Source organism: Alligator mississippiensis, chromosome 1 (assembly GCF_030867095.1).
Source record: "Alligator mississippiensis isolate rAllMis1 chromosome 1, rAllMis1, whole genome shotgun sequence".
In the NCBI taxonomy this organism is placed as follows: Eukaryota; Metazoa; Chordata; order Crocodylia; family Alligatoridae; genus Alligator; species Alligator mississippiensis.
The window spans coordinates 266,836,326-266,863,652 of NC_081824.1; the positions used below are offsets into that span (position 1 = coordinate 266,836,326).

At 46.2% G+C, this 27,327-nt stretch overlaps 1 protein-coding gene and 1 long non-coding RNA gene across 3 annotated transcripts in view; one reads left to right on the forward strand and one right to left on the reverse strand.

Annotated features, from left to right (window-relative positions):
- Positions 1-7,566, reverse strand: part of RCSD1 (RCSD domain containing 1) — a 52,511-nt gene extending 44,945 nt beyond the window's left edge. The window contains exon 1 of one of the 2 annotated variants that reach the window (XM_006262265.4): positions 7,418-7,565. In XM_006262265.4, coding sequence (XP_006262327.1) covers positions 7,418-7,432 — 15 coding nt within the window. In that variant the 5' untranslated portion in view covers positions 7,433-7,565. Of the gene's footprint in view, positions 1-7,417 lie in introns of both variants that reach the window. The other variant, XM_019476529.2, reaches the window with a different exon arrangement.
- Positions 7,514-8,770, forward strand: LOC109280409 (uncharacterized). Its single transcript, XR_002086731.2, has 3 exons — positions 7,514-7,583; positions 8,170-8,348; positions 8,540-8,770. It is a non-coding gene; the product is annotated as an uncharacterized LOC109280409 (long non-coding RNA).
- The last annotated feature ends 18,557 nt before the right edge of the window (positions 8,771-27,327 follow it).

Consider the following 27,327-nt stretch of genomic DNA (forward strand, 5'->3'; position numbering starts at 1 on the left):
GGATTTGCCGTTGCTTGGATCAACTGACCTTGGCTGAACTCAGGTCAATGGCCTAGAGATGACTGGATTGCATAACAATTCAACAATATACTCCATTGCTCTGCTTCCATGTAAAGTCTTGCTCTTGTCACAGTGACTATGTAAAAATGGCCCCTTCTTACAAAACAGATCTGTTCTTACTGGACTAAATTTGGTGCTGTCTGAAGCAGGCAGAGTTTGAACTTAAGTAAGTGGAAGTTGTCCTATTTGGGCAGGGTGGCAAATCTTTAAATCACATCTGCTGACCAAAACAAGCTTCCCTTGTTCAAAGTCAATGCAGCTACAAGAGAGGGAGTTGGCCCATCAGGAAAAAATGGCCAGGTTCTGCAAACAGATGCTTTATTACTGCTAGGACATGACTGCAGTTTTGGATTTCAGACTGAGTTTGTAGGGTTTGGCAGTTTAGCAAGAAAAAATCCAACTCTCTGGATTCCTGCAGAGCCCCTGAGCTGCATGGACTCTCTGGAACCAAGCATGCAAGATCAGGGGTCGCCAAGGGGAAAATGACCTAAATCAGGGGTGACCAAGGTATGGCCTGTAGGCTGGATTTGTCCTGCAGAGCAGTGTCATCTGTCCCATGGGGTTCCCCCTAGACATGGACATTTGGTATGAGCAGCTGCAGCACTAATTGCCACAGCTTTTGGAGAGACAGCAATTAACACTGCCACTTCTCTTCCTGCAACCAAATTTCTGGACCTGTGAAAGGCCCAGCGGGTCATATATGGAGCACAGAGCTGCACCATTTAGCTTGTAAAACTGCCTCTGAGGCCAGAGATTTGACAGTGTGAGGAGGTGTGGAGATCAGTGCAATCACTACCAAATTCCAGCCCTGCAGGCCAGATGATGCAGCTCCACTGTCTTGATCTAGCCCACAGACCAGCCCCATGCCACACATCTGGCCTGTGGAGTCAAATGAGTTGGGCACTACGGATCCAGCCAAGTGACTATGTTACAAGTGGTTAGTACAGCCTTGATCATTTATATGGAGGAAACTTACAGTGTTTTTAGTCATATGCTGTGCTGACAAGCTCACTTTTTTTCCTTTGCTCTCCAGACACCCAGATGCTGGGAATGTGGTAGAAAGGGTGTGCTCACTTAACTAGAGGAAATGCACTTGCTGTTTAACTACAATGTTTCCAAACAAGTAAAAGTGGTGATGTAGTGGGAAGATAAACTTTTCCAAGTCTTTTGTGGGGGTGATGCAGGATATTGAGAGGAACAGAAGTTAAACAGAGGAAAATTATGAATAAGACGGTATCACTGGGGTTCACAAGAACCTTACCCTGCCCACTGAATGGGGATAGATTTGCCCCTGGTAAATTGTGCTTTTGCAACTTTATTTCCTGTATTAAAAATGATATATTATAAAACAATTAAGAAAATGAAAAGGTCATTTCACAGGAAATGTCAACACTCTTTGTTTCTGTTCCATCAGGACTGCAGACCTTCCTGTGATACAGCAGTCCTCACAGCTGTCATTTTGCTATTCTGCCCCTATGGCTGGGATAGACAGAACTCCCATAGCTCTGCCTGCCTTCAGCCCCTGTGGCAATAGTTTAAAGGCCATTCTGAGTAGACACAAAACCTTGGATAAGGGACACTGAAATCCATGCAATGAATATAAAGTTGCATCCTCCTCCTATAATTTCAGAGCTGTTAGAGGCTGGAAGGGACCTTACAGATCATCAGGTCCAGCCCTCTACACTTGGGCAGATAAAGGGAAAAGCACACTGCCCCCCACTAACAGCAGGTTCATCTAGGATTTGACCCCAGGACCTCACACATCCAAAGTGAGAATCATACCCCTAGACCAACAAGCTACTTTTAAGCCAACAAGAGTCTCTGTGTCCCACTCCCTGCCCTAGCCATGCCTGTGCCTTGCTGCCTCCCAGGGCAGCACAGAGTTTATTTACAAACCCCCCTCTCACTCCCAGGGTATACAACGGAGCAGCTCCACATGCCCTGCCAGAAAGGCTGCTGCCTCAGTTCAACCTGACACCACCTCACCTTGGGCTCTTTAGGTGAGTTCTTCAGGGGAGAAGGGCTTTCCCTTTCACCACCTCCACTTCTCCCAGCCCCTCCATCCCTGGCTGAGGTGTGCCTGCAGCTTCCAGCTGCTTGGGATTGGGCACTTGCAAACTGGGTTTGCAGTGCCTTTCCCGATGCAATGTCCCTTTTCAGGTATAAGACTGAAGCATGCCACCAATTTGAAGCTGGAAAGAAAAGGGCGCCCCAGAGATCAGAAGTTTGGGAAATGAGCTATCCACCATAATCCCTTCCATTTCAGTCTCCTGGATGAATGACACAATTTAAACATAGAACATTATTGTAACTAGGGTCAGTGAGTAGCTGCAGAGACTCATCTGTGTTGGGACTTGGCAGAGAGGGTCAGCCCCTGGGATTTTTGATATGATGTGGTCACACTGGAGCTTGGAATTGTGCTCAGCCACAGACTGTGGCTGAATGAACTGCTAAGAAGGAAGATAGAGAGCCTAAGAAGGAAGAGAAAATAGTTGTGCTGGACTCTGAAGAGTCCCCTGAGAAAAAAAGGAAACAGGGCCTGACAGGAACTTCATTCCATGCCTCTTTGCTTCTTCCCAGTGTCTCAGCAGCTAGAATGAGGAGACAGGTCAGCATGGCTTTTTGTGCCAGCAATCAGGAGCTGATGACTTTCCTCTCACTGAATACCCTGCCTATATCAGGCGAGGACCAAGGGCCCACCAGCTCCCTTATGTATCACTTGTGGAGGATGCCCTGAAGCAGAGAGAACACAGGCGATAGGAACAAGAGCTCACTCTTTTCTTATGAAAGGGAGCTGGCCAGGGAGCTGAAGAAGTAAGGGATGGCACCTGTCCCTAGGGAAGTTCTCTCTTCAGGGCCAGCACAGCTACCAGCACAATGGGAACCCACAGGAGCTAGCTGTAGAGAAGGAAAATGGGAGGAGAGGTACCAAGAGGAGAGGATAAATGAGGCCTGCTGATGCTGTCCACAGAGAAGAGAGAGGCAAATCTCCCCAAAGCAAATGTTGGCTGCAAAAAAGAACAACCTCTTTGCATCTCAGTTCAGACACAAACTGAAGCTCAAAGACTTTGACTGCTTTCCCTCACCTTATTTGTAACCTCCTACCTCTGTGCTGGCAGGCTTCAGTAGGGTGGCGGAAAGGCAAATGCCATGACAGTGGCTGTTCTTTCAGTATTTCCTGCTCAACTGGCAGCAGAAGGTACTCGAAGTTTAATAAAAGGGCTAATCTCATAGGATCTCCACCTGCTTTTGATAGAGATGAGAGGATCAGACAGCTCCAAACTGTATCCAGTGCATATTAGTACTGAAGTCCAGACCTTCCAAAGTAATTTGCAAACCAGCAGGGATGCACTTTCCCCCAAAAAACAGATCTCTGTGAGACTTAACAATCAATCTTAAGAGTTGGCAGCTTTGGATTTACTGCTGCAGTCTCTTAGCACTCCATACTACTGTGTGTCCAAGCCTATCTTTGCTTGTAAAACATGCTATGGAATTGCACAACAGATGAGATTATAGCTGCACACCCCCCTCCCCACCACATATACACCCACTCATTCATAAAGCAGTGAAGTCACACAAGGTAAGTCAACCCCTGCTGTTTTGCTTCCAAATATTTTTGAAAAAACCCTCCTGCCAGACATCTGATAGAAGTGGTTATCATTTGGGGGCAAGTCAGCAACTTAGTTTTTCTTTAGTGCTGGCAATCACCATCTCTGCCATTAGGATGAAGAGCCTGAAAGGCCTACCACAGAGCACACCAGTTCTGTACTCTAACAGCTAAGCATTGGAGAAGTTGCAGATCTTTTTGTTCCTGATGCACAGCTGCATTAAACGTAGATCCCTTGAACGATTGACCACAGTCTATCACTGCATTTTGTCCAGGTCATCCATGAAGAGCTCTTATGAAGGAGAAAGTAGACAAAGGAGGGAACTAGAAACTTTTGGGTCTCTGGTTTTAGCTCTGCCAGTGTATGGCTTAAAATCTCCTCATGTCTGTAATATTAACCTCCTCAACCCAGGATCTGAGAGACCAAATTCAACATGTGTAAAATGTTCTGGAAGATGAAATATGCCATAGATACTAAAAAAAGAAAACCTGAAAAGACACACAATTTTTTTCGTATTGAAAGATCCACTGTGCCTCAGAAGAACACAGATTTAAGGTGGGAAAAGAGAAGAAACTCAGAGTAAAGGGATGAAATCAAGAGGTTAAACATTAGGTAGCACTTTCTGATAGTGAGATCTACCAGGCCACGTGGTTGTGCCAAAGGAAATGGAATCCCTGTTACTTGTGATGCTTCAAATACACAAATAACTGTTATGCATGTAGAAAATACATCATGTTTGTTTTTGTATGTGTGCACAACCATGCACAAGCTGTGGTGGGATAGACTTGATGTGACCTAATATCTCATAGATTTCATAGACATTTGGGCTGGAAGGGACCCCAGAAGATCATCAAGTCCAGGCCCCTGCCCCAAGGGCAGGAAGTCAGCAGGGATCATAGGATCCCAGCAAGATAAGCATCCAAATGTGTCTTGAAGGCGTTCAAAGTGGGTGCTTGAACTGCCGGCGGCGGCAGTCTACTCCAAACCTTGGGGGCTTGGACAGTGAAGAAGTTCTTTCTTATGTCCAGCCTGAATCGGTCACGGCGGAGTTTGTGACCGTTCAATCTTGTCATCCCTTGGGGTGCTCTGGTGAACAGACATTCCGCCAGATCCTGATGAGCACCTCTGATAAACTTATAGGTGACCACCAGATCACCCCTGAGCCTGCGCTTTTCCAGACTGAAGAGTCCCATAGCTGTCAGCTTCTCATCATAAGGTCTGTTTTCCTGACCTCTGATCATGCGCGTGCCTCTCCTCTGTACCCTCTCAAGATTCTCCACATCCTTTTTGAATTGTGGAGACCAAAACTGGACACAGTACTCCAGCTGCGGCCTCACCAAGGCCGAGTACAAGGGGAGAATGATGTCTCGGGATTTGCTTGAGAAGCATCTATGGATGCAAGCCAGCATTTTGCTCACTTTACTAGCCACAGCATCACATTGAAGGCTCATGTTCATCTTGTGGTCATGATTGACCCCCAAGTCCCTTTCATCTGTAGTGCTAACCAGTGTAGTACTGCCAAGCCTATAAGCATGCTACAGGTTTTTTCTCCCAAGGTGGAGAACCTTGCATTTTTTGGTGTTGAACACCATCAGGTTCTCATCTGCCCATTTCATGAGTCTGTCAAGATCTGCCTGGATCACCCTCCTGTCCTCAGGTGTGGATGCTTTACCCCACAGTTTGGTGTCATCGACAAACTTGGCCAGTTTGCTTCTGACACCAGTGTTCACATCATTGATGAAGATGTTAAATAGTATAGGCCCTAGGACAGAGCCTTGAGGGACCTCACTGGTGACCACGCACCAAGATGACTGGCTTCCATCAACCACCACCCTCTGGGTCTGACCATGGAGCTAATTCTCCAGCCAGTGGATTGTGGTGAGGTTGAGGCCACAGTTAGCCAGTTTAGCCAAGAGGTGATTATTGGATACCAGATCGAAGGCTTTTTTAAAGTCAAGATATACAACATCAATCTCTTCCCCCTTGTCCAGGTGATAGGTCACCTGGTCATAAAAGGAAATGAGATTGGTCAAACAAGACCTACCCACAACAAACCCATGCCGGGTATCCCTCAGGATACTGCCTTCAACTAGTCTGTTAAAGATGGCCTCTTTGTCTGTTCCAGCTCTAATTCACTCTTATAGCAGCATGTAACTTTCTGTACAGTAGCTACTTTTTAAATTAGATTTTCTTTTAGTCCTTGCATTTCAAGAATGTCTGACTTGATGCATCAGCTGAGCATCCTCACAGCCTGTAAGCCATAGCTGAATAAAAAAACTATCTTTTTTGTTGGTTTATGAAGCTGACCAGCAAATTTTATTGAGGAAACCCTTTCTTAGAGACATTCCAGGATGCTGCACACTGAAAGATGATAAAAAAACCTAACAGTTACCTAAACACAGTTCTGCCCGACTTCACACTAAACACAGCTATCTACCTCTCTTTAAAAAAAGTTAATGAGCCAAGCTTAGCTCTGTCAAATCTGATAGCCTCTCTGAAAACATTTGATCTGCAACCCCTACTATAGTCCATCTTGGGTTGGTTTGAGCACCCCTGCATAGGCTGCTGAGGACTTCCTGTTTACTGACCATCAGCCCTCATGTTATCACAGCACATGCAGTGTCTGGAATAGCACCTGAGCGTTACCAGTGTCCCTAAACTAAACTGCAGTAACTTTAAAGAAAAATAAGAGTGGTGCCTAAGGAACGCACTGCACTGGTGTCATTGTAAACCTAGAGCTGCAAACTAACACAGAGCTTATTTCCCCAAAAAGAATAGAAAAAAGTATTTAGCAAGACCCATATTTAGCGGAGAGAGAGGTCAGAAGCTCTCTTAAGCTATCTTTCATCATTTCCGGTTTCACTGATGGTTGCAACCTTTTGTTACATCTGAACCTCTTATGCTGCACGTAACAATAAATATTCTGCCCTTGTCTAGAATTTTTCCTCTGGGGCTCTAGTGAAACCAGCCCGATGAGCTAGGAAAGCATCATCTTCCCTGTTTCATACGAATGGGGACAGAGGCACAGAGGTGAAATGCTGTGGCCAAGGTCATGCTGCCAGTCAGTGACAGGGCTTGGAATACAATCCAGCACTCCTAATCTATCTTTTCCTATTCCTGCCACCAGACCATGCTTCATCCTTTCCTTAGTACCAGATGTGGGGCATGAAGAAAGGTGCAAGAAGCTTTTATGGGCCTTGATATGAATTTCTTTACCAGGTATCTTCTGTTTCCTGAGTCAAAAATCACCAATATTGATAATGAAAGTGAGAGCATAAGATCCACATGACATGGAGGAGCTGCTGGGGTCTGAAATAATAAGGGACAATTTAGAGGGACAACAGGGACTATCCCCATGAAGCCTGCAGCTCTTGCGCTACTTGTTAACTTCTCATGGGGTATCTAGTTTTATGGAAAAGTTTTTCAATTCTATTAAAATAATGCAAGCCCTTGAACTTTACTGCTTTCCCCCCTTCAAGAGGAAAGGGCTCAAAAATAAATGTCACTCCTTCCCTTCTGCTCCCCGCCACATTTTTTCTCCCCAAAGCACAGAGCAAACCCTTCCAAAGTTCCAAGGGGCACTACTGCCAGGGAGCAGTGCCCCTACTAACTCAGCAAAATGAAATTTGGAGCTGCCCTTGCTAGAAACTGTCATGTGAGGTGGAGCAAATGCCGACTCTGTGATCTTTCTTGTTGGCAGCAAGTAAATCAGCAAAGCAACACACAGCTACTGAAATAAAAGTTTTTACCTCCATGTTCTGCATGTGAGAGGTGTCCTCAGGGCAGCCTTTCTTCCCCACCCCTCTCCCTCTTATCTTTGGAAAAATTCGGCCCAGCCAGAGCAAGAGCACACTGCTGCAGTGCGGAGCGTACGGTATCCGAGCCCCAACTCAGCTTGAGAACTTGCAGAGCCCAGTGAGTGGCCCTGCACTGTGAACAAGGAAGGAGGGAGGGTGGGTGAGAGGAAGGGAGGGTGGGGAGTGGAGGGGGAGGCAAGGCAATCAGGGTTTAAATTTAGACACAAATCTAAACAGATACTGTCCTTCCCAAAGTGCCGGGCTTGAAAGAGCAAGTCAGAATGAGCAGTAAACTCTCCTGCTGTATTCACATGGGGAGACCATGGGTGCATTTCCCCTGTATCCCTGCCTTTCTTTCTCTTTTCTCCCTAATCCTAACACCTTCCTTCCCCATAACCCTGCCTTATTATTTTTTTTGCATTTTCCCTTCTTTCCCCTCTGCCGGCAGTGGCTGTCTCCTGTCTTTCTTGGGTCTGTCTGCCTCCTGCATTTCTGTCTCAAATTTGGCTCTCTTCTTTCTCACTGGATTTGTATGGCTGCAGTTTTTCCTTTTCCCTCTCTCTCTCCTCCTCCCTCAAGTTCTTACCTTTTAATGGACAGCATGAGGCATTGGGGGTGGGGGGGGTGGGGAAAGAGATTTGGAGAGGCCAGAGGAACAGAAGACAAGCAAATCTCAGATTATGACTTTATTTCTGTTTGTACAGCACCTAACACAATGGGATTCTGGTCCATGATTGGTCTCTATAGAAGCTTCAGTTTCACAAATAATCAACAACTGTAATTTGTAGTGGAGAATTCTCCCCACCCCCTTAGGACTCCACTATATAAGCATGGAAAAAGATGGCTCCACTGGAAGATTAAAATTGTTGAGGGTGAAAAAGAAGTAAGTTTTTCCACTTTCAGCTCTTTTTACCCTATCTAGGCTTGATGCTACTTCTTTCTCAGAAAGTACTTGAGCACTGAAAACTAAAGCTTCGGTTGTAGTAAAGCTTTTTTAATGTTAGATGTACAGGATTTGCTTGGGAAAAAATTAAACTGCAAGAGACTTTAGCTCAGCTTTCTCGTTCCATTCAGACCAAGCAAGCACCAACAGAACAGAGTCCGTGATCTCCTGCCTAACCATCAGGCACATGCTTCCTCAAGAATGTGAATTTCCACCTCCCAAGATCAAGGAGAGAGTTTGGAAGCACCTCCTTTGTCTACTGCTGAGTCCCTTTCCTCAGTTACAGCTGGGAAGGGACATGGTCCTTTAAACTGTTTCCTATCTGTCTCTGGGGCAGGGGAGAATTAAATTAATTTCTGAAAGAGATGCTCACTTTTCTGCTGCTGTCTTCCCAAGCCCCTACTGGTTATGGAAACAAATGAACAAAAAAGAGGTGGGATCAGGATTTAAACTTGAACCTCCTCAGGACAGTGGTGGTATTAGTTTCCTTAATAAGCATAGCTATATGGATCAATAACATACCATTTTAGGACTTTCTCAATTTGAGCCTTCAAGTCATGGCACTTCAGTATACGATGACCTCCCACTGTCCTGTCAGGGAGCAACTGGCCAACAAGGATTAGTATTTTAAACCCTAGATACACATGTGATCAAATACTCATCATTTTGAAACCAACCCAAACCATCTAGCAATATACTAGCAGCTGATCAAAGTACAGGACAGGTGCCCTGTACAAAATGACCAGTTAGTGACTGGAGACTACCAATTTACCAGCTGCCCTGCTGTATGACAAGGTATGGGGCATTACCTGTTTCTTTATGAATAAGTAATTCAACTACTTTATGGATAAGTAGTTACACTGCTTCCTCTTTCCCATGTATAGGGAACTGGGGATTGGTGGAATTACTAAAACAACGATTGCTGAAGTCAGAGAAAGGAGTGTCTATGGGACAATGTCTTCTCCCACAGAAAGAGCTGAATTGGGTTGCATCCTAAATAGGGGAATTTTTCTGATGGTGTTAAAATATTTTAGTTTCTTCGTACAAAGAAAACTAAATTACTTTCTACTTCAAGGATAAATAGAGGGGTAGGATGGAAGCTTTCCTAAGACTGGCTTTTTGCTGGTGAAACAACCCATTAGCTTCTATTTCTCCATTGTAAACAACTTATCAATGCCACAAATGGAAGTGTCAGCAAAGAGACCAAGAATTGAAAAGAACGCTGAGATACTGAGACCCATTCCCCACTCTTATCCCTGGAAGAGGTCCCTACAGGCTGATGGAACCGGTGACAAGGGAGAGGGAACATTTTTGCCATCAGAGTCAAACCTATTCCGGGGATAGACTCCATCCACTGGAGATTTCAGTGGGGTATTTTTCAAGTGTGGGATGCCTGCAACAGTTCTTCAGAAACGCACCTCACCAAAGATTGCTCCATTCTGTTGCACCTCTGTTTCAGCATCATTGTTTTCTTCTCTGAGAAGGGGTATATACTGCAAGTATTACTTGCAAACCAGGGAGCGGAAGTTCCTTGTAGAGGCTTATGAAAAAGGAAACTGCTAGGCAAGAGATAATATCATTTTACTCATATTATGAACATGAAGGCTGCTGCAGCTGCCCAGTTTCATGCCTTCACTTGTTTTGACTTCTGTATTTATTCCTGCAACAAGCTGTTGTACCATAAGACAAATACACTCTTCTCCAGGATTTCCTACAAACACCCAATGAACAGCTTAAATGCCAGCGCTCTGAACATGGTCCAGAATTAGGGGTTTTCTTTCACGAAGAAGCAGACCGTGAACATGTAGAAACGTGCTGTATGTTGAGGTCTTAAGATAGAAAAATGCAAAGTGTGAGCTTGTTCAAGAATTTCTTGTTGAAATGGAAGTGTCTGGATTGGAAATCACCAGAAAAATCTGAGCCAAACTATCCACAGTCTTTAATTTTGTAAAATCTTTTTACAGAAAGTTTGTAAGGAACAGTCTGGACTATCCAAGAGGGGAGAACAGAAAAATTGCATACCTCCCAGACTTATGTTTGTGCATGCCAGACTGAAGGGGTAGATGAATGGGATTTTCTAGTATGTGCCTTTCTGCAACTTTGTGCACATTTCTCCGTTTATGGGGGTACAGTGGAGTCTGTGGGTCTGCTTGATATGTTTGTGTATAGAAAAGAATGTTTCTATTTATGTTCTACTTATTAGAAAAAAATCTAGCTGCCACATGTGCCATTAAATTAGACTCTAGAGTGGAATTTCATCAGAGGGTTAGAAAACACTGCTTTTGTGGTCCATTTGGTTCCCAGCTGAGCCATTCTGCTCTAGGTGAAGATCATCCCAGACAGTTCCCATCCAGCTATGCTAGTGCTTTTTCTGAAGATGTGCACAAACCATGGGGGAAATGCTGCCAGGTACCCCTTCTTCTACAAGGTTTCTCCTTCTATGCCTCTGGAGGAAGCAGCATAATTAGTTCTGCCATGACTAGGTACCACAGTGTTTGCTGGCCTCTTGTGATTCTGGTTACTGTCACTCAGGCAGAGCTCAGATTCTATGCTAGTGGATGCTATTATGTGAAATGAGAAAACTCTCATATGCAAGGATATCTCAAGTCTACAATCAGAGGACAGTAAAGCAGGAGAACTTTTACATTTTAATGTATCAGAGGTTGAGTCCCAGGTTTGAATACCTGTGTAGCAATTTAATTGGGGGTGTCTATGAAGGTAGATAATTTGGGAGTCTGTGTTTACGAGAGTGGACAGTTAGTGTGGGTGGCTGGGGGTTATGGGTGTCTGTCTGTACTGTGGGTTTTGAACCTGTGTTCTTTTGAAGACATTCATTTAGGATTTGTAGAACCATGAAATTGAGGGGCATAACTTTGAAACTAGTTAGTCTGGGCGTATGACATATGCTAGCTAGTGGCATACACATCACTTGTCAGGAATGGTGTTATTAAGTAGCAGAGGGAATCCTGTTTTCCCCAAAACTTGCACAGAGAAGCTGAGTTCTAAACCTTCCTTGTTCCCACCAGAGTATTTAAGTCTCAACTAAAGAAAAGAGGAGAGTGTGGCCACAAGAGAATTTGAATTTCTTAGTTTAATCAATTCTAAAAGCCAACATCCTGTTTTTGTGTAGGGTTCTCACATCAGTGCCTGTAACCCTTCTCTGACAATGGCAATTTGACAGGAAGTAAGTGCAAACAGCATTTTATATGGGAACCTCACTTTCTGAACCCAGCATCCTGCTGTGTCCTGAAATATCTTCTCCTTCTACCCCTAGCCTCGCCCCTCAGCAGTAAACTAACACTGCAAGCTCCAAACCTCACCCTCCTCTTCAGGGAGTTATCAGCAGGAAATGAAGTCAGTTGGAACGCTTTGTACTACTGACATTTTTTGCTCTAATTCTGCAGCTGCATTTAAGCACATTTGAAAACCTTCCCCTCCCCTTTTCCCCCCTGCGCTAACTCACACTCCAGGCTAGGCTGGTTGGCATTGATGGGACAAGGTGTTACAGGCCCTATGATGACTAGAGCTCAAAGCAAACTAAGAACGTTGTGGCTAGATCCACTTTGGTTCTCTAGGCACAACCAAAGAGCAAGTCAGATAGGCCCTACCCCAGAAGCCACAAAAGAATTAAGGGGGCAGAAAGAAGTGACAATCTTCAACCAATCTGGCTACAGGAAGCAGCCTATAGCCATGACCAAACACAAGTGCATGGCTGCAGACTACTTACAAATGGCCATTTGGGTGAAAATTTGACCCCTTACTGCATACAGGGTCAGATGAAGATGTTTTAAAACAGAGCATCTTCTGTAACTTCTGTCTGTGCTGCCTGCCAGCCTGTTGCTGTTTTCAGAATGGGAAGGGGGAAAGGGACCAGAAGGAGTTTGGTCTGGAGGGTCTTTCTGCCCCTGCTGGAGGTTGGGGTGTATTGGAAACCCCTTCAGGTATTGGGGGGGGGGGGGGCTCCAGTTCACCCACCCCAACCTCTAGCACCTGCTGGGGAACCCCTAGAATGAGCTCCTTCTGTTCCTTTTCCCCCCTCCCGTTCTGAAAACTTTGCATCCTCGCAGGGAGGAGGGGCTGTTGCTAGAGGAAACCACCTGCAAGCTTCCCCCCGGGAAACAACAGTGAACTTTTGTTTGGTCTGGGGGATCCTTATAACTCAGAACGCTCCCTGCCAAGCCTTCTCAGTTACAGTGGGGAGCTGCACATCTGTCTGCGCACTAAAAGTGCCTGAATTCACTTGGCATTGGAAGATAAGGGTCTAAATGATCTCAGGCTGAGAAGGGCCTAGAACAGGGGTGGGCAATTATCTTGGCTGGAGGGCCACTTCATGAGTTTTGGTGATCTGCAGAGGGCCACAAGGGTAGCTCTGCCCCTTGACAGGTACCCTACCTCCTGGTTGCTATCTTGGAACTAAAAGTCCTGTCCCTAACACCTAATCTTTGCCACCAGAAGTCCCACCCCTTAACCCCAGAAGTACTCCTTTTGGGAGGAGGGGGTTGCCATCTTGGAACCAAAAAATAAATTATATGTAACACCCACACACACTTGGGGTTGTAGTGTCTCAGCGTGGTGGTATAGCTGGGACTGGATGTCCAGGCTGCAGCCATAAACCTGGGCCCTTTTTGCTGTTTCACAGTTGTTGCATTTCAGCCCACCTGTGTGGGGCTGAACCCCAGCCATATGTTGGGGTGGCAGATTTGGGCCACGGAGAAGCCCTGGCACTTCTTCTTGTTTATCCAGGACTCAGTGTTGTATAGGCCTGGCCAGCTTTTGGCCACCCAGTCCAGACCCAGCGAAATAGGCCTGGGCCTTCTTTTCTCCCTTTTGCAGTTTATGCCCCAACCAAGCAGTGCAATTGGGCACTAGTTGTATGTAGCAGGCTCACCTTTCAGAGCTTGGGTTGAGTCCCAGGCTTGAGATCCTGCTGTTTTGATTGGTGGAGCCCATCCATCAATCAGGAGGCAGCAGGAGGAAAAGTCATGCCCCTTTCCTGAGGGGAGGGGGAGAAGAGCTCCCTTGGACCTGACTGAAGACTATAAACTGTCAGGTCTGGAAGACTTCGGGGCAGAGCCCTGGAACGTATAAAAGGAGCTGTGCCCCCAGTGTGGGGAGCAGATGCAGCAAGGGACTCAAGAAGAATGGAGCCAAGAAATGCTGAGGAGCTCTTCCCCAGAGGGCAATAGGCCCAAGGCTCCTGAAGCTGCCACTGGAGGAACAGCCTTAGGAGTGGTGTGAGACCGCTTGGGCTGTTGATGGCGCACAGGGATGGTGCGTAATGAACCAGCCCTGGGAGCAGTGTGAGACTGCTTGGGCCTATCACGGTGCACGGTTTGGTGCCTGAGCCTAGGTTTTGGGAACTGCAAGCAGTGGCTCGAGCCTGCAACCCCAGAGGGCCAGCAGGCCATACAGTGCACAGGGTGGCACATGAGGGAGTAGAGCAAGGGAGCAGCAGAGACTGTCTGGGTTAGCCACCCGGCGTGGCCTGGCCTGTGCTAATGGAGTCCTCAGGGCCAAGCCAGGGCATGGGGAAATGATAGTGCTGCAGTGTGAGGCCCAGCACCCAGGAGCCAGCAGCAGTGGTGCAACAGCTGAGCCTTCGGTGCCCAGAGTGGGGCACAGGGTGGGAGGAGCCCAGCAGCACAGGAGAGACCTGAAGAGGCGCTTTAGCAGAGGAGAACCCATTGAGCTGCACCCTGATCACCACCACCTGAGGGAGCATGAGTCATTGGGCCCTTGGGTCCTACAGGGGAAAGACATTTGGGGCGGGCAAACCCAGAGAGGGGGCTGGGTGAGCAGCTCCCCTCCCCTCCCCCACCCATCTAGTCAAGGCCCTAAGGGGAGGGGTCCCGGTGCTTTCTGGACACCCCTCAAGGGACCCCATTGGAAGGAGGACTGTCTCTTGCCATGGGTCAGGGACTATATTAAGGAATAGGTGTTATTAAGATTGTTCCTGTTTGCGCCTTATATTTTGTAATTGAAATGTTGTATTGTGTTGATGCTGCTGAAATTGTTTTATTGTGATAGGCAAATAATGTTATTTAGGGTTTGACCTTGGTTATTGGTTAATGTTCACTGTGTAAATATATGTATATGATATTTACTTTTATGATTATATATATTATAACTCAATAAATTGTATATAGTTAAGAACTTTGGGCTTGGACTAACTCTATAGAGGAAAGAGGGATCTGCTTGACATTCTGGCATCCTTCTCACAGCACCCCCTCCTGCTGACCCATCCCATCCCACAGAGAATAGGGCACACCCTTGGGTGTACCTGGGTTACATGTAGTTCAGGCAGAAGCCAAGATAGGCCTGCTCCCCCCACCTTTTTTTTGTTTTTGTTTTTTCATAGCTGTTAGGTCTCAGCATAGCAGTGTATCTTGTTTGTGCTATATATTGTGCCTTTTCTGGGACTGGAAGATGATCACATTCCCCCTCATTGTGTCCAGACCATTGTCTTAAGATTCAGCCCATAGCCAAATAGGCTTGGTGCTCTTTTGTTTTATGTCAGCCCCTGATGCAGGACAAGCCTGAGTCCCCCTTTTACTGTTTTACAGCTGTTGTGTCTTAGCATAGCTGTATTCTTGAGCCCCGCTGTACATTTGCTGCATGTCTGGGCCTGGCTTGGGGCCTGGCACGTTTTGAGTTTCGCACATTTTGGGCCTGGCATATGTTGTTGCTTTTGTGTCCTGACCAAGCAGTGTGGTTGGTGCTGGTTGCAGTTCAGGCTCTTTTACTGTTTGGCTGGCTTTTCTTAGAGTTCCCCAGCAGAGCTGGATTAGGAGTAGAAACTTTGGGGTGCAATATGCTGACAAAAACTGTAGTTAACCCATCAAAGCGACCACGTGGAAGGAGAGATCAGTGCTACAGCTTTGCAGAGAGCAATGAGAAGCCCTTGCAATTCAGAAGGACCTACGATCTCTAGCAACTCCCTGCGGTGCAGCAGACCCATGGAGCAACTCACAGGACTCTCCAGTGTGGGCTCCCTCTCCAGCCCATTACTGATGGGCAGGTATAGGGGTGCAGGCCCCCAGACCTACCCTTTGGGGAGTCCCAAGTCCCAGACTATCTGGGTATGGTTAAAGCTGCTCCAAGAGGGTGCCACCTAGAGACCTTGTTTTGTAGTTCATAGTGTTTTAAAGTTATAGTTAGTGTTTACTTTTGGGTTTTTTCTTTATTCTTTGTAATAAATTTCGATGTTGTGTTAAAACTGCTTGCAAGGGAAGGATAGTTGATTTGATTGGACATCTTAGTGATTCATTTAGTGTTTCTGAGGTAGTTTGGGTGGGGGCTTGAGCCAAAGTGAAATATACTTAGTACCCCAAAGTTGAACCTGCCCCTTGTTGCTGCTGACAGGTGCTCAGCAGAAGGGTTACACATATACTAAAAGTAAAAATCTACTATAACATATTTATTTCAAAAAATATTTTTGTCCTGATTTATGTGTGTTTCCATAGTATATATAGAGGTGATTGCATAATACCTCAAAAATAGCCTTACTTTTGCATATTGTGTGTGTGTGTGTGTGTGTGTGTGTGTGTGCGCATGGTGGGGTGTATGTGTGGGGCTTGTGAGGCAGTATGGCTTTGGCTGGCGGGGTGTAGAGTATGTTGGAGGGTGTGGGTATGTGTGTGTGTGGGGGTATTGTGGGGGGTGTGGACAGGTTGTGAGTGTGGGTATGTGGGGTTTGTGGGGTGTGAGAGAGGGTGGTGGGGTGGGAACCCCTTCAATCTTCCCCCGCATCTCCCCCCACACTCCTCCCATGGTGCACAGCCCCTGCCGTCGGTGATAACAGCAGCAGGCAGTGGGCCCTTGGGATGCTCATGGCATGTGCAGGTGCAGCTGCCCAGTGGTACAGGGCTCCTGCCAGATCCAGGAGCTGCACGTGGTGGCAAGGAGCAGAGCCAGGCCAGCCTGCCTCTATCATGGAGGGCTCCCCATGGGTCATGTGCAGCTCCCAGGATTCACACGCCACTGGGGGGAAGCCCTGCATGATGAAGCCAGAAGCCTTTGCTGCTTCCTGCCATGACACGCAGCTCCAGGGTCTCTGCTAGGAAGCAGGGCTCCCTGTCACTTCTCGAAGAATCCTGGGAGCTGCACATGGCAGCAGGGAGTGGGGAAGGCAGCCGGCTCCATTGTGCAGGGCTTTTCTCCCGGTGGTTCATGAGTTCTGGGAGCTGCACATGAGCTGCAGGGAGCCCTGTGTAAGGGAACTGGGCCAGCCCAGGCTCTGTGCTCCCACTGACCCCAGCTCCATGCTTCGGACTCCCACCCAACTGCAGCTTCCCCCTGCCAGCCACCATTTCCCTACCTCCTGCCTGGAGCGAGCGCTGAAACAGGGACATGAGGAGGAGCTGCTGGAGGCCAGGAAAACTGAGCAGGTCCCCCAGTAGCTGCAGCAGTGTTATCGTCCAGAAATTGTCATTGCTGGCTGCGGCTGGGGCCCTCCCATGCACAAGGGTGGGAGCAAAGTGTGTGGGCTGGGTGGCGTACAATTAATTGGTGGGCTCCCGTGGGCCAGATGATATTGCCTCGTGTGCCAGATGTGGCCTGCGGCCTGTATTTTGCCTGTCCTTAGCCTAAAATCTAGGTCTTCCACTTCCTGGGTGAGTGCTCTAACAACTAGGCTCTTACAAAGAGGGAGGGAGCATAGGCCCCCCACACCTGTCTGTCAGGGCCTCAAGTGAAGAGAGGCACCAAAACTTCAGAGGGGTGGGAACTGTGCATAGGGTTTCCTATTGGCTAGCCCAGGCTCTGGGAATCACCCTTGGAAGTCATCTACCTCTTCCTATTTTCTGTTTGGAGCATCTTGGAGCCTAGCCTCATTTATCTGCATTACTTTCTGAAAGCACCAAAGTCTCTCCATTGACAGTCTTGGGTTTCAAGGCAAATAAATGCAGTCAGTTTGGAGTCCCCTCCCAGAAAAAAATGCCCAATTTTTCAGTATTGTTAACTGAGGGCGTGTCTATCCATGCAAATTAATTCAATGCAATAAACTCCAGCGCTTTACATGTGCTCCTGGAACTGAAGCGCAGTGAGCCAGGTTGGAACAGCCCTGGCTGGTGAGGGATCCAAGGAGTCACCCTGCCAGCCTGGGACTCCTTTGACCTGGCTCAGTGTGCTGCAGAGGGGCTGGCTGGGGCATGAAGCTGCTGTAGTGTGGGGCTAGCTGGCACGCAGGCCCCGCACTGAAGCACCCTTGTGCCCCAGCCAGCCTTGTCAGGGTCTACATGTGCGCTGCTGCAGAGTAAAAAAACTCCAGAGCACGATAGTACTTGTATTTACATGTACCACCCTGCTGCAGAGTTAATTAGTTTACTTCAGTCTAATAGCTCTGCATGTGTATATGCCAAGATGTTTGTTGTGTCATATTGAATGTAATAGCTTGAATGTTTGTAATAGTTGCCCATTAGCCAGTTTAGGAAGAAGACAAGATTCATCTTCTTATCTAGGCCATTGTTTTGGTCTATGTGTGGAAGGTCCTGACTTTGCTCAAAGTCTTAACTCTTGAATTTTATCTTTAGAGGCCTTTAACAAAGTTAACCCAAAAATGACCCTTAAGCAAACATCCCACATTCCGAGAAATCAAACCTAGGAGCCTTTTAAAAGATTGGAAAGAAAGGAAACTGCTCAAAGTAATTAAATGATCAACAAAAGAAACTAATTACCAAGCAAAAGAATCTGTTGAGAAAGATCCGAGCCCAAATTTGGGAGTAGTGACAGGTTTGGGTAGGAGGGGCCCAAGACGGCAACTCACTCAATAAAAACTGTAACCTACTGTCCCAATTTGGAGGTAACCTCACTTGCAGAACAACGAAGGAAGAATCGCAAGTGTAGGCCGGATCAGACTGATCACCTGAACCACCCTCTCCGTGAACACGAATTTCTTAGTTCACATTGAAGCTGCAGAGCGACCGAAAGGGACTGAAGGAAGGGGACTTAGTCCTATCAGTATTGAGGCCAGACCATTGAAACGTATTGCTGACGCCAGCCCATTGAACCGTACTGCTGAGGCGAGCCCATTGAACCGTACTACTGAGGCCAACCCATTAAATTGTACTACTGAGGAATGAAAGCATATCTAGATGTTTGGCTTCTCGGAATTCTAGGATTGTAAGTATATTATGAAAAATAATAGTATTGATTCAAATTTAACTTTTAGTTCTAATTGTAATTGTTTTAAAGAAGTGCATTTGGAGCATTGTTTCTGATATCTGTAGTTATTGTGTTCTTAATGTTTGTGGTATTTCTTAAAGCTAAGCAGTGTTATATGCGTAGCAAAGAATTTTAAAATAAAATTGTGTTGTATGAATTAAGTGTGTAATCATTGTGAAATCATGCAATCAACTAAATACTCCCCCAGCCAGTGCATCAAATGAATCAGTAAATTGTGTGGGATTTTCTCTTTTCCATAACCCACTAGAGACATGCTGCAGAGCTAATTAGTCTATTCTGTACTAAACGTCTCATGTAGACACGCCCAGAAACACCTATAGGACTAATCTGTACCTGTCCCTTTGGCTAAGCTAACAGTCTGACCAACACAGGACCATACTTAGTTTGGGGCTGCCCACAACTGCTGGAATTCTGGTTGAACGTTTTCAAAATGTATTGTGCTCTGTGTGTAAGGGTTGCCAAGTGATTGTCGGGATGTATCCCAATTTAAACATAATGGTTCTGCTATGTCACCAGCTGAGGCAGTGCTCTGAACAGAAGTATATCCCCAGCATGTATTGGGAACACAGGAACTGCTATTCTCAGTAGCTCGTTATATGGAAAGAAGCTCACAGGACTCTGTTTCAGCTGCTCTGCTCCCAGCAACACCATCACAGTGAAAGACTTATCCAGTAGCACTGCACTTGCTATCAGGCAGAGTTTTAGTCTTGGAAGCAAAGCAGGTAGTGATATATGAAATGCCATTATCATCCCTTGCAATACCTGAATTTCTTTGGAGTGCTCCAACTTCCAGACTGATCCAGCTCCTCTTCACCTTGTCTGAGAGAAAAGACAACAAAGGAGCACAGAGGTGGTTAACTGAAGGTGTATTCCCTACTGTACACAAGCAATTATGGAAAAAACTCACGAAGAAAGCTCATTGATATTGACTCTGGCAAACTTGTCACTAGGCAGAACAATTATGCTACCAATCTCAAGTATAATACTTAATAAGCCTTACAATATTACAGTCACTGCCCAGGAGCAGGCACAATTTATAGGTAGCATTGGCAGATGTCAATGCATTTTCAAATGTGGTGCTCTCAACCTTGTTCCCAATAGACTGCTATTGAATTAACAAAAACCACCATTCCAGCTGACTTCCTTGTTAAAAGAAAGAAAGAGCAGACAACAGAAAGACCAAGAACAGATGAGTCATAAAAACTGAATGATATGCTCATCCATAGAGGTGGCCCTTCTCAGAGCAGATTTAGGACACACCACTGAGGCACGTGTGGAGAAAGTGGGTGTGGTCATTTTCCATTCTATGACTTTTGTAAGGACTAAAAAAAGACTTTAACATTGCAGATTGTAAGGCCAGCACTACAATCACTTTACCTAATGTTAAAAGGTACAGAATTTGAAGGTATGCAAGTTATGCACACAAATTCAAATAGGACATTTTTCTGAAAAATAAATACATACAGTACATACGTGCAACATTTTTCTGCTGCAATGTGTATGGTTTTATGCAACTTCCTAATGGTAACAGTACAGGAATTGGCTGACAGGGCTGATAGCTGTTGAGGCTAACTCACCAACATTTTTAGTAACAATTTGCATGGAGGATCTCATATGGCACTGTGTGGATGGTACTTCAAAGCTTTGAATACTTAAGCTTTCTGATTGCTGTATCAGAAGTCAGTCTCTTCTGACAAACACAGCGACAAGTGGCTTTAATCTTGTTGGTTGTCATTTGAGTGCACAGAGTTGGCCCAGCTCACAAATCAACCATTTCAGACAGAGACTGTACAGCCCACAAGTGTTATCTGGACAAAGAAAGGATTCTGTTCATGAATAGCCAAATGAAATCTAGACAGGAAGCTTAGCCCAGCTTGTAGTTAGACTGTGGTATCTGAAGACAGTGCTTGCCTAGCCCACAAAATGACAATTCTGCCTAGACTGAACTGGCCTAGCGCAAAGGTGAACTTATCTGGTTGCGCCTACAGAGACCAGATGGGATGGACAGAGAACTCGCCCAGCTTGAGGCTAGACTATTCTCTATAGAGAGAGTGCTTGAACCCAGCCCATAGACCATGATATGCTACCCAAACTGAGATGAAGACCAGTCCACTAATGAGGTTATCTGGACAAAGAGCTAGCCCAGCCCCCAGAGGGAGTAGGTCATGCAGACAGAGGGCTGGCCCAGACAGTGGAAAGATTATACCACATAGTTGTTATTTTAATAAAGTAGATGAGAATGTGAGTTGAAAAGGAGAACTAGCAGCTGGCAATGCTGTCTTGATCCTGTTATGCAAGCACTATGGAACTCCAAGTGCCTTGTGACACAATCAAAAAGCCCTCCCCTATTTTCTATGAAGTGTCTGAGGAAGTGAGAGGAGCCTAGGAGATTTATTTTAGGTGAAATGTTTGATGCTAAACTAGTACATGAGTAGGGAGGGCTCTCTGTCAAGTCACCATCATCAGGCCCTGCTACACCAGCTTCTTGGTGTTGAGACTATCTTCATTCCTTTGTGGCGCTGACAGCAAGAGGACTGTGTCACCATGGCAGACAGACAAGTCCTTAGCGTACTCAGACCTGGGCTTGCCCTTTCCCAATGGAGCTCACCATGACTTTGCATTTTGGGCGCATCTACATGTGCCCCCGTGTGTGCCACCACTGCTGTTACTGTGCAATCGTGGTGGCACATGGGTCATTTCCAACTCTACCTAGTTGCTAGTACCTCATTGCTACTGTGCAGTAGTGTCGGCATCATGCTTCATGCCTGCTGAAGCTACATTGCAGTAGTGACAAGCTAAATCACCACAGGTTATTGCTACGTCAATACAGCATCTTGTGTACATGTACCATTTAAGTGTCTGAACCTAATCCAAAGTTAAGGATATACACCTAAGACACCCAGCTAAGCACTATTCTACCTGGTAAATCCTGTTCCATTCAGTTCAGTCAGTTAGTGCTGTACAGCCTGGTACATCCTGTTGAATCTGATGTGTCCAGCAAGCTCTCATCAGTCCCAAACTTCCAGGAAACAGCTATGCAGACTTTTTGGCTTTTGCAAGCTCAATTACCAAAACTGAAAGAATAGCACCCCCTTGTGACTACAATGGGGAAAACAAGGTGGCTATGTCAAGCCTAAAGAAGGATATACCGCACGTTCAAAGAAAACTTGGGACTTGTTGGATTTCTGTTGAAAGGAATGCATCCAGAAGACACTTCAGTTCCCTCATTTACAGATATTACCCCTTTTAAAGAGTCATTCAATTAACAATAAATAGCTGCAGGTTATCAAATTACAAAACCAATCTGAGAGAGCGATAGAATCATTTGGAGTCAGACTGCTGGGCACAAAAGTTCTCTTGAGATGTGGATAAAATACCTCCAATTTACATTCCTGGGAGAGAAGTGAAGGTCTGCTTTTGTGAGCCATCCAGGTAGCTGTTCTAAAATGTGTTTATAGTTTCCCATGGCTCTTACCGCTTGGCAGGCTGAGCACTTTCAAAACCACACACTGCAATCCATCCTACAATTGCTACAGTTTGACAGTATTCTCCCTTAAAGAACTGATTTTGTTACCATTTGCTTTGCTCCATTTATGCTATCTTATCTACTATCTTGGCATATCTTTTCCTCTTTTTTCTTCTGCTTGGTTTCCCTCCATTTAAAATTTCTGTCACATTGAATTGCTAGCTCTTTCCTTCTCTCACAGGCTCTTCTCTTTTTGCTCAGTACTGTTCTATCCTCCTTGATTTCTCCATAACTCATCTTTATTTCTTCCATGCACCCATGCATGCCTCCCCTACTCATTGACATCCTCTTTCTAGCAGGCCCTCCCTCACACTGTCTAATAAAATGTATTCACACATTCCTCCTCTCCTGCACTTCCTACTTCTCCAAGGATATCTACCCACCCTCTCTTCAGTGCAAAGATGGCAGGGGAATAATTAGCCACTAGAATCTCAGAAAGCAGGACTGCAGCAAGAATGACTGGAGCCAGGAACCCTCTGTGTGCATGCGTTGGGGCAGGGGGTGGGGGCAGATAAGGGGAGGAGGAAAACAGTTGTATACCTAGCACATTTATTTTAACAATCAGTAAAATTTCTATTTCTAGGAGATTTGCGAATTGTTTTTTTTTTACCTTCCTCCATTTTATCAGCCTTTTATTCTAGCTAGCTTTCCTCCCATTCTTGTTTGCTTCCCCTACACAACGGTTGCTATCTTTTTTCTCTTCAAAGGTTTCCACATTTTCCCCTTCTCTAAAAATCTCCTTCTAGTAAGCCTCATGCAGTCTCCTTTCTTTTCATTCTCAAAACCCTTCCAAATCCTGCTTTCTTTATAGCCCTCTGCCCTGAAATCTGGTTTCCTCCATTTCTTAGCCATCTGTACTTTTGTGTGGCATTTGAGCAAGACTCCTAGCAGCTGCTGTCCCTACCTCAGTTCCCTTTTCAGTAATTCTTCTCCTGTTCATTTGAGGACCAAGGGAGTGTTTTCAACTTTATCCCTAGAGATGGTCCCAGATTTCTCTCTCTCTCTCTTCACCCTCTTTCCAGGGGAAAGGAGGACTACATAGTTGAGAGAATATTTATTCCCCTTGGCCATCATCATAGGACAGGGTGGGCAAAATGCAGCCCGCGGGCCAGATGTGGCCCACCAGGCCATTCTATCCAGCCCGCAGGGCCCCTAAAAAATTTAGAAAATTAATATTTATCTGCCCCCGGCTGCCTGTCATGTGGCCCTTGATGGCTTGCCAAAATTCAGTAAGCGGCCCTCTGCCCAAAATAATTGCCTGCCTCTGCCATACAAGGATCGTAAACAGATTGATAATGGATATGTGGTAAATCATCCATTAGTTTCACTCTTTAAAATGAGATTAAACATATTTTTCGATAAGAGATACCCAAGTTCAATTTTTAGGATAGGTGCAGAAGCACTGGGTGAAATTCTGTGCCCCATGTTCTGCAGTAGATCAGACAAGATGATTTTAATAGTGCCTTTTGGCCTTTTATTAAACAAAGTGTAGGGGTTTGGTGGTGCCAGCTATTAATTTGCCTTAGGGCAGTGGTTCTTAATGTGTTTAGACTCAAGGTCCCCCTCAATAGATTTGAGTACCCCTTTGGGGAACTCTTCAGTTCTTAGTTTTCACTCTTTTTTTTTACTACTGAAAAATACTAGAGTAAGTCTTCTGTTGTAAGGAGCTCAGAAAGCGTACAACAGGGCAGAATGGTTTCAAAACTGTGAATTGCTGTTTGAAATCTCTACATTTAACTTGTGAATCATGTTTGCACAACTCACCTGGCACACACGTGCCATGGCATTTTGCTTGGCACTCATGCTTCGGGGTGGACAGCAGGGAAGAGGCTGGTGCTACAAGCATCAGCCCACTTGCAGCTCCCCTGTCATTGGCCTGGAGGTGTGCATGCACCCATTGCCAGTAGTGAACCAGACCACGGATCTGCAGACCTCAGTGCAGCTGCTTTCAGCTTCCCCACCGCTTGCTGTGGGCAGCCCAGGCTCCATGGCAGGCAGCAGGGACCTGCCCAGAGCCTGGACCAGTTGTGGCAGGTGGCCAGGAAGTGCAAGCTGCTGCGCCAAGGTCTGTGGAGCCCTGGCCCAGCTTGTTGCTGGTGGCAGGTACATGCGGGTACATGCAGGCGGGTACATGCACAGCTCTGGGTGGGTGACAGGGAAAGGGCTGCAGCTGCGCTGCTACAGCAAGGATCAGACCCCTTGTGGCTTCCCCACTATCTGCCCCTGGCACACCGTGAAGTTCTGGTGATTTTGGCACTTTGGCCAAAAATGTTGCCAGCCCCCAGCTTTGGGTTTTATACTGCTGTTATTGTACTATCTGAGCTTTTGCAGCATCAAACTGACATTAGCAGCAGTCACTGGCCCTTCCTGTTTAACAGTTCTGTTTGGCATAATGTGGGGACTTTTGGCATGGGATCTGGGAATAAAGGGGAGTGGTCATACTGTTCACATAATTTTTAGTGGAAAGGCTCTCAAAGAGGAAAGTTATGCAACATTTCCTAAGACCCTGGAGACATCGAACCTACTTTGAAACATTCTTTGATTGTAGGAGGCTTTCCACAGAGAACTCTTTGTCCTGGGTTTTGCAATCTGCATTGTTCCAGAGCAGCATAGTTGTTGAAATGGTTCACACAACAAAATTCAGCCTTTGACACAACTGGAGCTTTCTCTATTTATTATCAAGCCACGCTTCCCCAGGAAAGGCACAGGACAGCTTAAAGAAAAAAACAATGATTTAGAAAAGCAGCTAAAACATTTAGTTATATAATTCTATAACAAAAACTCCATAAACAACACCCTGATGTTACCTTGCGTGCTAGATGCCTACCCAAATAAATCTTGCAGTACTTCCATAACATGTCCTAGCAGGCCAAAAAGGGGAAGGAATTCCAAGGTAAATGTAAAAACATCTAACACACTGCCCTCCAGTGGCGATGCGTAGGGGGTGCATGGGGGTGCACGTGCATCCCCTGAGAGTGCTGGCGCATCCCCTGACAGCCAGCATTCCCTGCTTAGGCAATGGTCAGTGGGGGCAAGCGGGAGCGCTGGTGCCCCCGCCGAGAGCGCCGGCCAGGAAGTGGGGGTGCCAGAAGAAGCACCACTGGCATTTCTGGGTCGGAGTGGGCCCCCCCCCGCCCGTCAGCATGATCAGCCATGGGGACACCCCCCTCTGGATGCTGACTGGCCACTGGGGGGGTGCCCCCAACTCAGGAGGCACCAGTCACCTGTGCTGCCCTCCCAAAGGAAGGCACTGACAACCCCTACCAGCCTTAGTCTCCCCCAGACAGCTTTTACTAGCCAGGCCTGGCAGACCTACTAACCAACAGGCAATCTGGTCTAGAATGTCTACATTGCACACTGAGGTGTAACATAGTGATGACCAACTTACCTGGGTGGGGCTTCATGCTAAAGTTACATTGTTTGCCACACCTGAGCTAGTTTGTTTAGGGCTCCTGGCACTGTGTGCCTATGTCCACTAGACTAAAGCTGAAAGGCAAAACTGTCCGGTCTTCCAGGAAAAGTCAAACAAGACTTAAAGCTCTTGCTATCTTGACAGTAAAAAAACAAACAACCCGCCCCCACCCCCAAACCCTCATCCTCCCTTTCAAAGAACCTTTCTGAAGCTGTCCTTGCCTTACTGAACATAAAGAACTCACCCAAAAAAAAAAATCTTTTGCTGTCATCCGTAACATCTGGGTCACCAGTTCTACAAGCAGAGATGTGAAGGGCATTCTACAGCTTCTTTCACAGAGGAAGCCCTGTGGAAAGAAACAGACCTTGTAACATGATCTGAAGTTTGCAGAGCGGGGACTCAGCATTATCTCGAGTGATGAAAGATTCCCTTGGGAAGGGGACCACCCTCAGAAGGCAGCTCCAACATTCCCCGCTAATTTTACTTCAGAGTTTCCTGTGCTGGTTCCAGTCTCACAGGGTAACTCCAGCTCCCTGTCACTACCTTGATGTATTCACAATGTGTGCTGTGAAGGCTAATCTAAGTCAAGTCAGGGATGATGAAGTTTTCAGTCTACAATGGGTTGAAACAGATTTTCTGGGATCTGATGAGTTCTTGCCTCCCCCTGCCCTGCCCCCCAGCCATCCAGTAGAATAATAATGAAAGAGAATGACTGCTAAGTCTGAAGCTGTACAAAGGCCAGGGCAGTAAGATAGAAAAGTTAGCTGATTTAGACTTTGCAGAAGTTACCATAAAAAGAGAACTGCTTAAGTTACCTCGTGGAGACGACATGGGGTCATGCAAAGCATTCTGCTAGACCACTGATACTCAAGGGGAAGTGCCCTGGCACCTTGGGGTGCCTTGAGATCCTTTCGCGTGCCTGGAATGTTAGCATGTGAATTGTCCAAACATGGTTCACAAGTTAAACACCAGATACAAGGATAAAGGCAACCACGTGAATGATAGACTGTAGTACTAGAGAGCAAGACTCAGAGATTTCAAACAGCAGTTCACAGTGTTAAAACCATTCTGCCCTGTTGTAGGGCTTCTGAGCTTCTTGCAACGGAAGACTTACTTTAGTATTTTTCAATAGTAAAAAAAAAAAAGAGTGAAAACTAAGAGCTGGGGAGTTCCCCAAATCTATTGAGAGGGATTTTGAGTCTAAACACATCGAGAACCACTGTGTTAGACTGCAGCACTGTTAAGCCTGGTCTTCTTCCAAGGAGACTCCAATCTACTGATACCATTACACTATGCAAGCAGGTTGATTTCTACGCCTGCATGCAGCCTACTCAATTGTGTTGGATGCTGGGTGAGTGTGGGGATCTGTTGCCCTCTGACTCTTTGCAGGATGAGGGCCTTACATTAGCTATTGCTGTTCATTATAATTAGCAGACACAGAAATAATTTTTTTTTTTAAAAAGAGGAAAAAAACCTAAGAGCAGCAGGTGGTGGGAAGGAGGGAGGCATTAAAATCATATGGAGAATGGGCTTGAAGTCTCATAAACCAGATGGCGAGGCCTGTGCAGACACTGCTGAGATAAGGTGGGGAATAAATTCCTGGAAAAGAAACAGAAACTAATCCTGCAGAAACAATGGTCAGGGATGATCTAGGGGTAGCTAAGCCTATGGTCTACTATGGGCATTCATCCTTATGGGTTTTGCGGACTGCCCCTGTCCCCACTTTCTGCTACATGTGTCAGGGTGCTTTTAAGCCTCCCTCAGAGACATTGGCAGGCTGGGGACTTTGACTGGGGTGT